The sequence below is a fragment of the Agrilus planipennis genome, unplaced genomic scaffold (genome assembly GCF_000699045.2).
Source record: "Agrilus planipennis isolate EAB-ADULT unplaced genomic scaffold, Apla_2.0 scaffold83, whole genome shotgun sequence".
In the NCBI taxonomy this organism is placed as follows: domain Eukaryota; kingdom Metazoa; phylum Arthropoda; class Insecta; order Coleoptera; family Buprestidae; genus Agrilus; species Agrilus planipennis.
Window position 1 is genome coordinate 883,345 of NW_020438895.1, and position 12,297 is coordinate 895,641.

The 12,297-nt window shown below is 37.8% G+C and overlaps 1 protein-coding gene across 5 annotated transcripts in view; it reads left to right on the forward strand.

Annotated features, from left to right (window-relative positions):
- Positions 1-12,297, forward strand: part of LOC108734347 (protein slit) — a 243,552-nt gene that overhangs the window by 9,409 nt on the left and 221,846 nt on the right. For all 5 annotated transcript variants that reach the window (XM_025973116.1, XM_025973118.1, XM_025973120.1 and 2 more), the window contains exon 2: positions 712-1,075. In XM_025973116.1, coding sequence (XP_025828901.1) covers positions 712-1,075 — 364 coding nt within the window. The remainder of the gene's footprint in view (positions 1-711; positions 1,076-12,297) is intronic.

Consider the following 12,297-nt stretch of genomic DNA (forward strand, 5'->3'; position numbering starts at 1 on the left):
AGACATATTAGAGGCAGAAACAGGAGTTAGGAGGGGTAGAGGTAGACCTAGATTAGATTACTGTTCGCAAATAGTTAAGGATGTGGGATGTTCTAGTTTTAGGGAAATGCGAAAATTAGCTCAGGATAGGAACGAGTGGAGGTGCGTGTCCAAGCAGTCTTAGGACTGGCGATTTTACGATAATAATAATGTTACAATCCGCAATATTGCGTGAAGAAAATTAGAATCTGATGATGGCTGGTTAGCGAGTAAATTTATTCGTGGGCAGACGTTGTCGTATCGAAGCAGAGTGCATTAACTCGTTTTGAAAATTTAATTAACTACTTGTCAGCAAACCGTTTTAGTGAGGCGGGCTACACTGTCCTTTCTAGTTAAACACAAAGCTTAAAACAGTTTTGTAGAAGACGAATCTGATCAACAACGCGGAGAGCGCGAACTTTTGAAACACAAATCGATAGCGGAATTCACAATAGAAACTTTTCTATGTAATACAGTAGATATTGTTTATAACGGCATCTACTAGAACGATATAGTGATACGTTTACAAGTATTACGGTAAAGGTAAATTATATATTATAATTCGGATGAAATTATCTTTTAAGTATAATTTTAAAGTTTGATTTTCTTTTTAATTGGGCGAAAGTTGTAAATTATTGTATTGTAAAAAAATAGACAACAGTCAGGACTTATGTTTGTTTTTTTTTGTTTCAGGTCGTGATTCATCCACGATCAGATTTTGTATCTCCATCAATCAAGGCAACAAGATCAATTTGGTTAAGTGCGTTCTTTTCGCGAAAGTCCGTTACGTACCGAAAGCTCTCCTCCTCACGATGCGGAGGGGGGCCTCGTTATCGTTTCTGCAGAGATATTACGCTCTCTGTCTCGGTATATTAGTGATTGTTTTATCGTGCAATGTTGCCGCTGTGGCCGAACCTTCGAATAGTATCGGCTACAGTAGTTTCGGCTTCTCGAGCAAGTGCCCAAGGAGCTGTATCTGTTCGGAATCGTCGGTGGACTGCTCCCACCGCGGACTGACCCAGGTGCCAGGAAATCTGCCCAATGACATCGAAAAATTGTAAGTAATCATTACATTTATATGAGTTTGTATAGACGAGCCGAACTTTGACTAGGCTAGTCTATTTAACATAACTTTTAACATCCATCATAATGTCATATTTTATATCTCGTGTTGTTCGCTATTGAGTTTAGAGAAGAACAAGTATAAAGATGCGTATACGCATTTTGGATGAGTTCGCGCATGACGTCACTCTACGGCAAGCGCTATCAATTCATGTTCAAACCTCCTGTTATAAGGGGGCGATATTATTGAAAGAATATTTTCCAGAATGACAAATAATTTGAAACATTTACGATCTAAATAATTTTAAGGTTGACGTATACAAGGGATGTTACATCCGTCATGTCATCAAATTGTAATTGTAACATATTTAATGAGGGTTTTTTTATGTGGAAAACATTAATTTTGGTATGCTCTTATGTAGATAAATCGAATTTTCATTAGGCTTAATTTTAGCATTTGTGTATACAATAGTATCGCAGTGTAACAATGAATATCTGGCGCCTTTAACTATTGCGTTTAGAGTTGAACTCATTCTGATATCAAAAAGTTAAATAATTGCACTTATATGATACCCTTTTACGTCAAAAACAGCAGTCGTTCGTTCTCTTTACAGGAATATGTTTATATACTTACACAAGTGTCTCATAATGTAATTATTGCCAATTTTGTGAAGAGTTTCGTACTTTGTTACGTTTCTATTTTACTTACGACAACTTTTGCTATTGTTTTGATAAAGAGAATGACTGGAAAAATTTACAGTTAAAACTTTTCCCGACTGAGTTTCCAGAAGTTAAGTATTAAAATTCAAATGCGCTCAGTGTTATTTGTCGCGCTACCGAGACCGGATAGAGAAAAGTTGAGAATGCGCTAAAAGTGGATAGGTATCTTAAATACTTTTCGAAAAAGTTAATTTCTGCTGCTAGTAACGTTAACTGCTTTGCGAAGTGCAGTAATTGTAAGTTGCTTACTGCAAATGTAAATCGAGAAACTTGAGACCAGCCAGTGTTGCTGTTGATGCTGTCGGACGCTAGTTCTGCGGACTTAATCTGTTAACTTTGAACTGTACGTACAGAGCGAATTTTTCTTTGCACCCGAACCAGGGAACTTTATGTGATTTATGTTTCCGAACTGTGTCCATTCAATTGCACTGCAGTATTAAGTACTTATTTCGAAAGTTCTACTCAATTTCGTTTGTTCAATTGTAAATGCAAACGTCAGTAATTTTATCTACAAATTCAATTCCATTGGTTTTTTTTGTTTTAAAAACAGTAGTCAAACTTTTCTATTACAGAAGAAGTTTTTTTCACCAATTTGTTTAGATTTTATATGTAGACATTGATGTTGTCCATGTAATGTAATGTATGAGGTCTGTTCAAAAAGTAACACGAATTTTGAGCCGAAGCAACGGTTATTGGTGGTACAAAAAAAAACAAAAAAATATCTCAGAGGGGCGAAAAGATGTGAAGAACGAAATGACTATCGGACGCCCGAACACGTCAACAACAGACGAAAAAATTGATGAAGTGAAGGAAATAGTATTGGTGAATCGTCGAATCACCGTTAGAGAAGTTGTTGAGGACCTAAACATATTCGATTTTTACCAATGGTTTGGACATGAGATGGGTAGCCGCGATATTCGTTCCAAAACTGCTCAATTTCGAAAAAAAAAAAACTGCATCGCCTTAACATTGCTATGGAGACGTTGGACTCAAACCAAATTTGCTCCATAGAGTCATAATTGGTGACGAATCATGGGTTTATCGTTATGACGAGGAAACCAAAGCTCAATCATCCCAATGGAAGCTGCCACACGAGCCAAGACCAAGTTAAGTCGAATGTGAAGGTTTTGCTTAGTTTTCTTCGATTGCAGGGGCGTGGTGTATCATAAGTTCTTACTACAGCGTAGAACTGTCAATAAGGAATCTTATCTGCAAGTTATGTGCATTTTGTGCGAAACAATTCGCTAGAAACGGTCGGATTTGTGAAAGAACAATAATTGGCTTTTGCACCATGATAACGCCCCTGCTCATACATCGTTGTTTGTGCGCGAAATTTTGGCCAAAAACAACACACTAATAAGGCTGCAGCCATCGTATCCCCCAAATTCCCCTCGGGATTACTTTGTAGGGGACAAAACAGATATTCATGAATAAATAAATAATTTTTGAAAAAACACAATATTCGCGATACGTTTTGAATACACCTCGTACATATTGATATTGTCCGTGCAATGTAATGTAAGTCGAAAGGAAAAATTCTCGTCTATGCAGTGTGGGTAAATTTGTAGTTTTTTTTTGTGTGAAAATGAGGTGCATTTTGACTGATTTTTTTTTTCATTTTTGATGATGTTCCCTTTTAGAGGGCCATCAAAGAAATATTGCTACCGATATCAGGCGTATCGGTATCGTCAAATTCGATTGTATTGCAGTTAGGGCGCTTTATGTGATGTCATATATGAAACGAAAGGTGTGCGCTTTGATGGACGCGAGCTTTTTGATGGATCGTAAAAGTTTTATGACAGGCGACGTACACGATGCTTATGAAATGGCAAGTTGTTGTAATGCTGTGGCATTAAAATTCCATTTGAAAAACTCGTGTGCATAACTGAGTTCGAAGTGCCTCGTGCGTCCTTTCATATCTCGACATAGAATGTCCAGTAACTTAGCCAGATATTTTTGAAAAAAAAAAAAAAAACTTAGGAAGAGTTGTACTGCATTGGGGGAGTGATCGGTCCATTAAATAGGAAGAGTAAAGTCACCAGAGTAAAAAATAGACACGTGGACAATTAAATGCTTAATTAAAAAGCTAACTAAGTGACATGATCTGAAATTAAATACTCCAGGAATTTTTCAAAAATTACTATTCTGCTAACTTAAGATTAAGTGATCAGAATAAGAATTGTTTAAACAATGAAAATAGCTTTCTTGATCGCAGAGTAATTAAATGCTCATTAAATGCTACAGAGCAGTTACGTTTTCAATGCTCTTATTTTTTCTGTTTTGATTTCGCGACATAAACAAGGAAAATCACTGTTTCAACCATGTACTTATCAAAGCGTCATTAATGTCTAATTAAGTGTCTTAATGAGAAACTAAATGCTTTCTGGAATTTGTCTGCAAGCTATCAACATTTTAACCAAGTTGAAACCATTGAATTATATTGTGTGACCAAAAAGTTGTCCATTGTTTAAACATTGTTTAGCTCATATTCCTTCCCACTTAATCATTAAATTAGCAACACAGCAATGCTTGGAACATTTAATTACTCATTAGGGCATTTAATTAGCATTTAATAAGCGTTTAACTATTCATATGCCTCTTTTGATTCTGCTGACTTTGCACTTCCTACTTAAAGGATGTCTCTAATGTGCTGCAATTGATTAGCATTTAATGAGCATTTAACTACCCGTGCTTCTGTTTTTTATTCTGCTGCACGTCTCTGATGTGCTGTTTCGCGAAACTGTTTGAAGCGCGCTATTAAGTGCAGTAAAAGAATAATTAATAAAGCGAACATAAATTGTTGTAACGGAAAAGGATTTTCTTTGACGATCTTGTTCTTGTGACACTCTGGACGTGATAAGTTGCTTGTTTGCCGTAGGTTGTTATGTGTAGTTTGTAGTAGGATGTATTAAATGTAGGCGGCTGTGTGTCTCTGGTACATACTTATTTTCCTCCTAATTACGGATGTTCTAAACAAGGCAAACAGCTCTTCTTCCAAATTAAAACGCCAATCTTGGCTCGTCCAATTTTCTTTTATTTTTTCTATTCAGGAAGCCCCGCATAGTCAACAAAGCAGTTTGTATAATTAATTAAAGTATAGCATTACGGAGAATATGTATAAAAAAAGTGGGAGGAGAGAGAAAAAAAAAAGCGCGCTTTGAGCTGCAATTAATTGAGAAATCTGAGGAATGCCATCGTGTATATAAATTCTCTTCCTTGACGTGTATTCCGACAGAGTTATGGGCGTGCTGGACGATAATACGCATAAATTCGGCTCTCCATGAATATGGATGAGCGCCGCACAGCCTATTCATTTATACATATAATTTTACCTATTTCTCATTATGTTGTAAATGTATTCCGTGCTGTGCACAGATTGATTTAGACCCGAAATTAGCAATAGCAATGTACATATTTTAAATGAAACTACACAACCGAGTGCCCGAATATGTAAAATGATCTGAATATTTATTTTTACTAATCGTTTCAACAAGTTTTAGACGTATTTAGACCTTCAAAATATCCTACTCGAGCAGACTAGACATAGGAGTAATAACTTAAACTGAAGCGAGTACATCTAAAATCACTTAACCGATAGAAAATGAAGTAGTCCGTTGCGCCATGTGCAACTGCGCATCAATTTCGGTAATATCAGTTTTCAATCAATGAGCAATCGGATGAGCACTGCCTTACTGCGCAGTGGACCACCGAGTACAATTCGGTGACGATTTTTCACGGCTTCCAACAAACATACCTACATGAAGACATTTACATTTTATCCATTACATCTGCACTATATAAGCTATGTTCGTAATATGTGGCAGATTCGAATAACAAATTCTATGGCTGTGTATGTCGTGTTCGTTTGAATATAATCGGCATCAGCAATAGTAAAATTTACCTAGTTGAGGTTGTAAACTGGGAAGTTGGTATCAGTTTTAGTTACAAAGTTGGTACGAAAAAGCACTTTAAAAAGGACTAAAAGTCGTTTAATTTCGGCCTAATTCAAGAATGTTGTTTGCGAGTGTTTAATTACTTCCCAGCGGTGAGTTAATTTCCGCGAATGTGCCTCGACACATTGCTGGCAACCCCATTTAGCATGCACGCGCGCTACCAGTTACACACACACACATTTATTGTCGATATTGCGTCTGTGTATACCTGTGCGTATACGTGTGAGTGTATTTTGTGTATGTGTGCAATGGCGGTATCAAGTTAATTATCTTCGCTGTCATGAGCAGCGACTGTAACAAACTCTAATAACTAAGGGCGGTCAATCGCGCGAGATTGGTTTCGAAATAAGATTGCGTCGTTTCGCGAAAGAGACGGTGCCATTTAATTTCAGACGAGAGAGACGGAGAAAAAGAGAGGAGATAGTCTTGCGGTTCGTTTGAAGGGAAATAGGTTCGGTCCAACACCGCTGCCTTGCGGTACGGCGGCGGCAAGCGACGACGTGCGGTCATATTAGGCGACCGACTGCGACATAGCCGCTGTAGTAATCGAGTTTTAAATTAACCGCATCGGGCGCCCGTCGCATACACCACATGTTTTTATATTTTACCGACCGTGAGTGTCTTGTCGCATCAGACAAGAAGGCATTCACGGCGACTTTGCTCGTTATTCACCACATTATGTTCGACACACTGGAAGTTATTATTAACAACATATTTATTACTGGAGCCTTTTGCGTGCTGATTCACTGTTGTGAATCAGGACGTTTTGTGCGTTATTAAATTTAAATGACAAACATTCGGTCATACCGTAAGCAATCATATATCTTATCATTATTGAAATGGTCATCTATGTTTATCCAACCTTTTACTCCTAGGTTCGTCCATTTCTATGGACTGCTTCCTACTGAATTTTATTTTGATCTCAGTCCTTCTAAAAGTTATTCTTGAACTATTTTCATTCATCATCATCACAAGGTCATCAGTCCTATGACTGGTTGGACACGTACCTCCGCTCTTTCCTATTCTGAGCTAAACTTTGCATTTCCCTAAAACTAGAACTGCCCAGATCCTTAACTATTTGCTAAGAGTAATCTAATCTAGGTCTACCTCTACCCCTCCTAACTCCTGTTTCTGCCTCTAATATGTCTCTGACTAGACCTTCATGCCTGAGAAGGTGTCCTACCAACCTATCTCGCCTATTTTTTATTGACTTCCATAGAGTCCTCTGTTCTCCTATTCTTTCCAATACCTCTTCATTTCTAACCTTTTCTACCCACGATATCCTCATCATCCGCCTATAACACCACATTTCGAACGCTTCTAACCTTTTCTTTTCCGCCGCTCCCACTGTCCATGTTTCGCACCCGTACAACGCCGTGCTCCAAACATACACCTTTAACAACCTTTTTCGAATTTCTAAATTAACCGTTCGCGAGCATAGAAGTGACTTCTTTTTATTAAAGGTGACCATAAAGCTATTTATATGTATATAAAAATGTTCTACTGTAGTTTTATTTGTCTGTTTGTCCATCTGTCAAAAATTATTAAGCGGTTTAAAAGGCATTAGCGAATGAAATCGATAAAAAAGATTTGTTGCTTAGCAGTCCAAATGGGATGTGGGATGACTGGTCGCACATAGCACAAGAAGACAGAGTTATTTGAGGCCTACCTTTGATGCCTACCATGTTCTGTTCAATCAGAATCTTTAATTTAAAATTGCCAATTTCCATGTATTTATGTTAGAACTAAACAATTGCAAAGAAATGGACGGGTTTTAGTGTCTATATACTTGGCTGCATACACATACATTCTAATCCGATGTAACAACCTCTTAATTTTTAATGTTTGATGTAAGTGCTGATTGTTGACCACCGCCGATAACAGTACCTACCAACCGTTCACATTTGAAGAAGTTCAATTAGTTTGAAAGAAATACTATACAGGGTACTGGAATATGTGTGGGGTTTTGTGGGTATTTCACTGACATCAGCTCGCGCTTTCACCTGCTGAATGTTGAGAAAAGTGGCAAATAGTAGTTGTAAAGGCATTCATTATTTTTGCATTCAACTATACGTATATATGCATAGGTAGGTATCTACTTATCGACGTGTACAAGACGTACACTTTGTATTGCAATTGGTAAAGAGATTGGCGAGAACTAGTTCTTACAATCACGAAGTGGTTGTTTGTGAACTTTGATCACATGCATGTACACGTAAATGTAAGGTATGCGCGTAAATATGTGTGTGTGGGTGGTGGTTCTTCGTTAGTATAGATTCAGAGGTCAAGAGTTGTATCTAATGCACAATGCGGCACAATATACAACAGAAAGTACGGTCGGTTACGTGTTTGCAATTCTTGCGAGAGTCTTTCGCTGTTGTTGTTTGGTTAAATGGATGGGCAGGTCGTTCTGGCGTTCGAATCCTCGTACGTTCGAATGTCTGTCTTTCTGTCACTAGAGCAGGCTCACAAGTGTCTGTTCGCTGTATTTACACGTCTGTTTCCACTACTTACTACGTGTACATGCGAGACGCGATAGGATTGCTTATACATTAGTTTATGTTAGTTACTATGCAGTAGAAGTTGGCCAAATGTAGACGGAAGAAGCCCGACCGACATCCAAAGGCAAATGGGAACGTAAATCACTTGTTTCTGTTGCAAGCGAATTTCCGTAAGAACATAAATCATTCGATTAATTAGCAAACGGTGGAATGGCTCGTGATAAATTGGCAGCCGTGCGGGTTGTTCGCGATTTGCGATGGCTTTTTGCTAGTCCTCTTGTCTTCCTTCCTTATATTATTACACTCGTTGTACGGAAGCGACCGTATTGTTGTAACCGACAGCGTTTACGTATCAACGACTGCGGCTGCGACATATCGTTTGCCTAACGATTTAACCAGGAGCGAGAGTTGTCACAAATTCTATAAGACATCCAACTCTTTAATTAGTGGGATGGAGGCTGTATACAATAACTTTATTAAGGGATTGCGTCTGTATCAATTATTCAATGACAATGAGCGTTCTATTATTCGTTTTCTATCATATTGTAAAGGGTAAATAAGATGGAACGTGAAGCTTAGTTATGGCTTTCGTTCGCCATACTTGAACAGGTTAGTATTAGGTAAGTAAGTAAGTATTAGGTTAGGTAACCTACAATTCCCTGGCGTACTTTATAAAAAATGGTGTAAGAATATTAAGAATTGTCATCGTCATATTAGGTCAACAGTATGAACTGTGGTTAGTGGATTGACACGCACTGCGAATAGCAATCTAATGTTGGTTTTCCTTGCTTCTAATTATTCTAATTATTTTAATTATTCTTTTTTTTTGCTTCTAATATATCTTTACTATTTTGAAAAGCCGTGGATTTCCAGAAGTTTTTTCTTCTTTTGGTTCAAAAGTGGAGGTAAGTATCCAACTACACGTTCCAGAAAAGACTGGTTTTCTCCAAGACCTTTCTCTTAAGATATACGAAAAATATAAATATTTCTTATAGCTCAGATTAATTCAAAGACAGGAGATCTTCAATTTCTTCAACAACATTTACAAAATTTTCTAGAGTACCCACGTATAAGAATCACTTCAATAAGTTTGTCCCTTAGGAGCGGTTAAAATTATGAAAGTCATCATTGTCTTTGTTTTCATGATTAAAAATAGAAATTGTGTCTTCAATAACTCGAATAGTATTTGTGAAAATTTCCAGAATGGCAGTCATCAAAGGATTTTCTTTTGAGTGTTTCTCGTTCGCAAGTCGTAATCTGTGAAAGATTTCTTTTCAGTCTGCTGGCTTTCCTGCGACATTCCATAATTCTTTAAATGTACTTTCCATGCGCAGAACTTCTCTGGTTGATACTCTCATCACGCTTCTTTATCTATAGTCACCTTCAGTATTGTTAAAAAAATTCAGGGAACGGTATAATTGGGATTTATGGCTAACATCAGCGCCAACAAAGAGAAACCTATTAAAAGTATTGGCTATATAATTTTATAGTTTCATTGTTTTATCATAAAACAACTTTCTTTTGTTTGACCTACTGCATTTATATGTGTACATATAACATTCGTAGTCTTTAAATTAATACAAAGTATTTTAATTTATTAGTACAGTGGTCGCATCAAGATTGGGTTTTATTTGGATGAACGAGTGGAGTAGCAGCACATGGAACCAAAATATTACGGTTATAAAACGCTTAAGATGTTGAACGTGTGTCTTGAAACCTCCAAAGTATGTAAACACGTGAAACATACGACAACATTAATGTCACTTTAAGCACTTGACAACGGAAAAGCGCCACTGCAGATTTTGCAGGTTCCTGAGAGATGGAGAAAAATATAAATGTCGTATTTCGTTTAACAATCCTCAGTTTTATTGCGAGTGGAAAGTAAATATATTTTCGTGAATAATCGTTCTCAGTTATTTAGGTATGTGGTTTTAATTCAATTACCCAGATTAAAATAGTGTGTCAGATCAGTTAGCTTCAGAACATTGTCGTCATCATCACTGTCAATAGAGTCAATCCTGAGAATGGTTGTACACGCACTTCCACTCTTTCCCACCCTGAAGTAATATTTGTGAACATTAATCTAGTGCAGGCGACTGAGCGGCATGGCCTAGAGGTCTAGACCATTGCTTAGCATTCGGTAGGACCCCGGTTCGATTCCGGGTCCGTCTGCCTTCGTCCAAGTTTTTCTGTGGTTTCCTTGGATCACTTAGGCAAATGCTGAGGTAGTAATGTTCCACAGATAATCTTTCACTCTCTTCTGTCTTCATTTCGTCTCATCTTTCTCACCCGAACCACCACCCACCAATTCCAATGATTCCTGAAAGCAGGCTGAAGAGGGCCTTCCGCCCTACCTTCCTGCGTAGTCCGGAGGGACTGCCCGCCCACCACCATTACTGGCGGGTGGGAATGAAACACCCAGAAGTTTTTTTTTTTCTAATGTAGGTTTACCAATACTCATCTTAACTCCTGTTTCTGTTTCTAATATGTCTCTAACTAGCCCCTCACGTCTGAGAGGGTGTTCTATTGACTTCTCTGTCCATGGTATTCTCATTATTAACCTGAAGCATCACATTTGGAATGCTTTTAACACTTTCTTCTACGTCGCGTCCATCATCCACGTTTAGCAACCGTCCAGGGTCGTAATCCAGACATAAACCTTTAACAATATTCTTCGAATTTCTAAATTAACCTTTCGCGAGTACCTGGAGAAGTGACTTATCTTTGCTAAAGGCGATGCGACCCTGCGTCATCCTTCTTAAACTACACCTTGATCTTAGCAAAAAGACCGAGAAGCGACGACCGTCTGGATCCTTCTTATATGTCTGCTCCTGAATTATTTAACTTCCTAGATACCGAACAGAACATTGGACATTAGTTATTCTCTTTCCGTAGATTATGATTGCAAGGCATGCAAGAACGGGTTTTTAAGCGTATTAGTTCACAAATATCTTTTAAATGAAAATATGTTTCCACTACTTACTACGTGTACATGCGAGACGCGATAGGATTGCTTATACATTAGTTTATGTTAGTTACTATGCAGTAGAAGTTGGCCAAATGTAGANTATTCTAGGTCTACCTATACTCATCTTAACTCCTGTTTCTGTTTCTAATATGCCTCTAACTAGCCCCTCACGTCTGAGAGGGTGTTCTATTGACTTCTCTATCCACGGTATCCTCATTATTAACCTAAAACACCACATTTCGAATGCTTCTAACATTTTCTTTTACGCCGCGTCCACCATCCACGTTTAGCAACCGTCCAGGGCCGTCCTGCAGACATAAACCTTTAACAATATTCTTCGAATTTCTAAATTAACCTTTCGTGAGTACCTGGAGAAGTGACTTCTCTTTGCTAAAGGCGATGCGACTCTGCGTCATCCTTCTTAAACTACACCTTGATCTTAGCCAAAAGGCAGAGAAGCGACGACCGTCCGGATCCTTCTCATACTTTTGTTCCTGAATTATTTAACTTCCTAGATACCGAACAGAACATTGGACATTAGTTATTCTCTTTTTGTAGATTATGATTGCAAGGCATACAGGAACGGGTTTTAAGCGTATTAGTTCACAAATATCTTTTAAATTAAAATATAGTCGGATGAAATGTTTTTTTTTGTGATCGTTGAAAAGCCCTTTTCTGCCATAATCTATAAGACACTAGACATCGATGTAAGACATCTCACTCGAAATTGTTTGATATTCTACATCCTAAGGAAGTTCCTTTCATGTTTTACTAGTGACCCGCCCCAGCTTCGCACGGGTGCAATGCTGCTACTAAATATATTTTTGTTTTGTTTAGATTATTATCGAAAAGGGGAAATCTTCAAAAGATACCCCCTGAACATACTAAATATACTACAGAATGTCTTTATATACAACATTCACAGTGTTTTTGTCATTAGACAATACAAACCGGCCTCCCGGCCGGTACCGCCGCAACCGCTATGTCCCTGCATTTTAAATCTGTAATATCTTCGAAAATATTCATTTAAATTACATGCTGTAAAGGGCCATATTGATCTATATTAAATGCACAA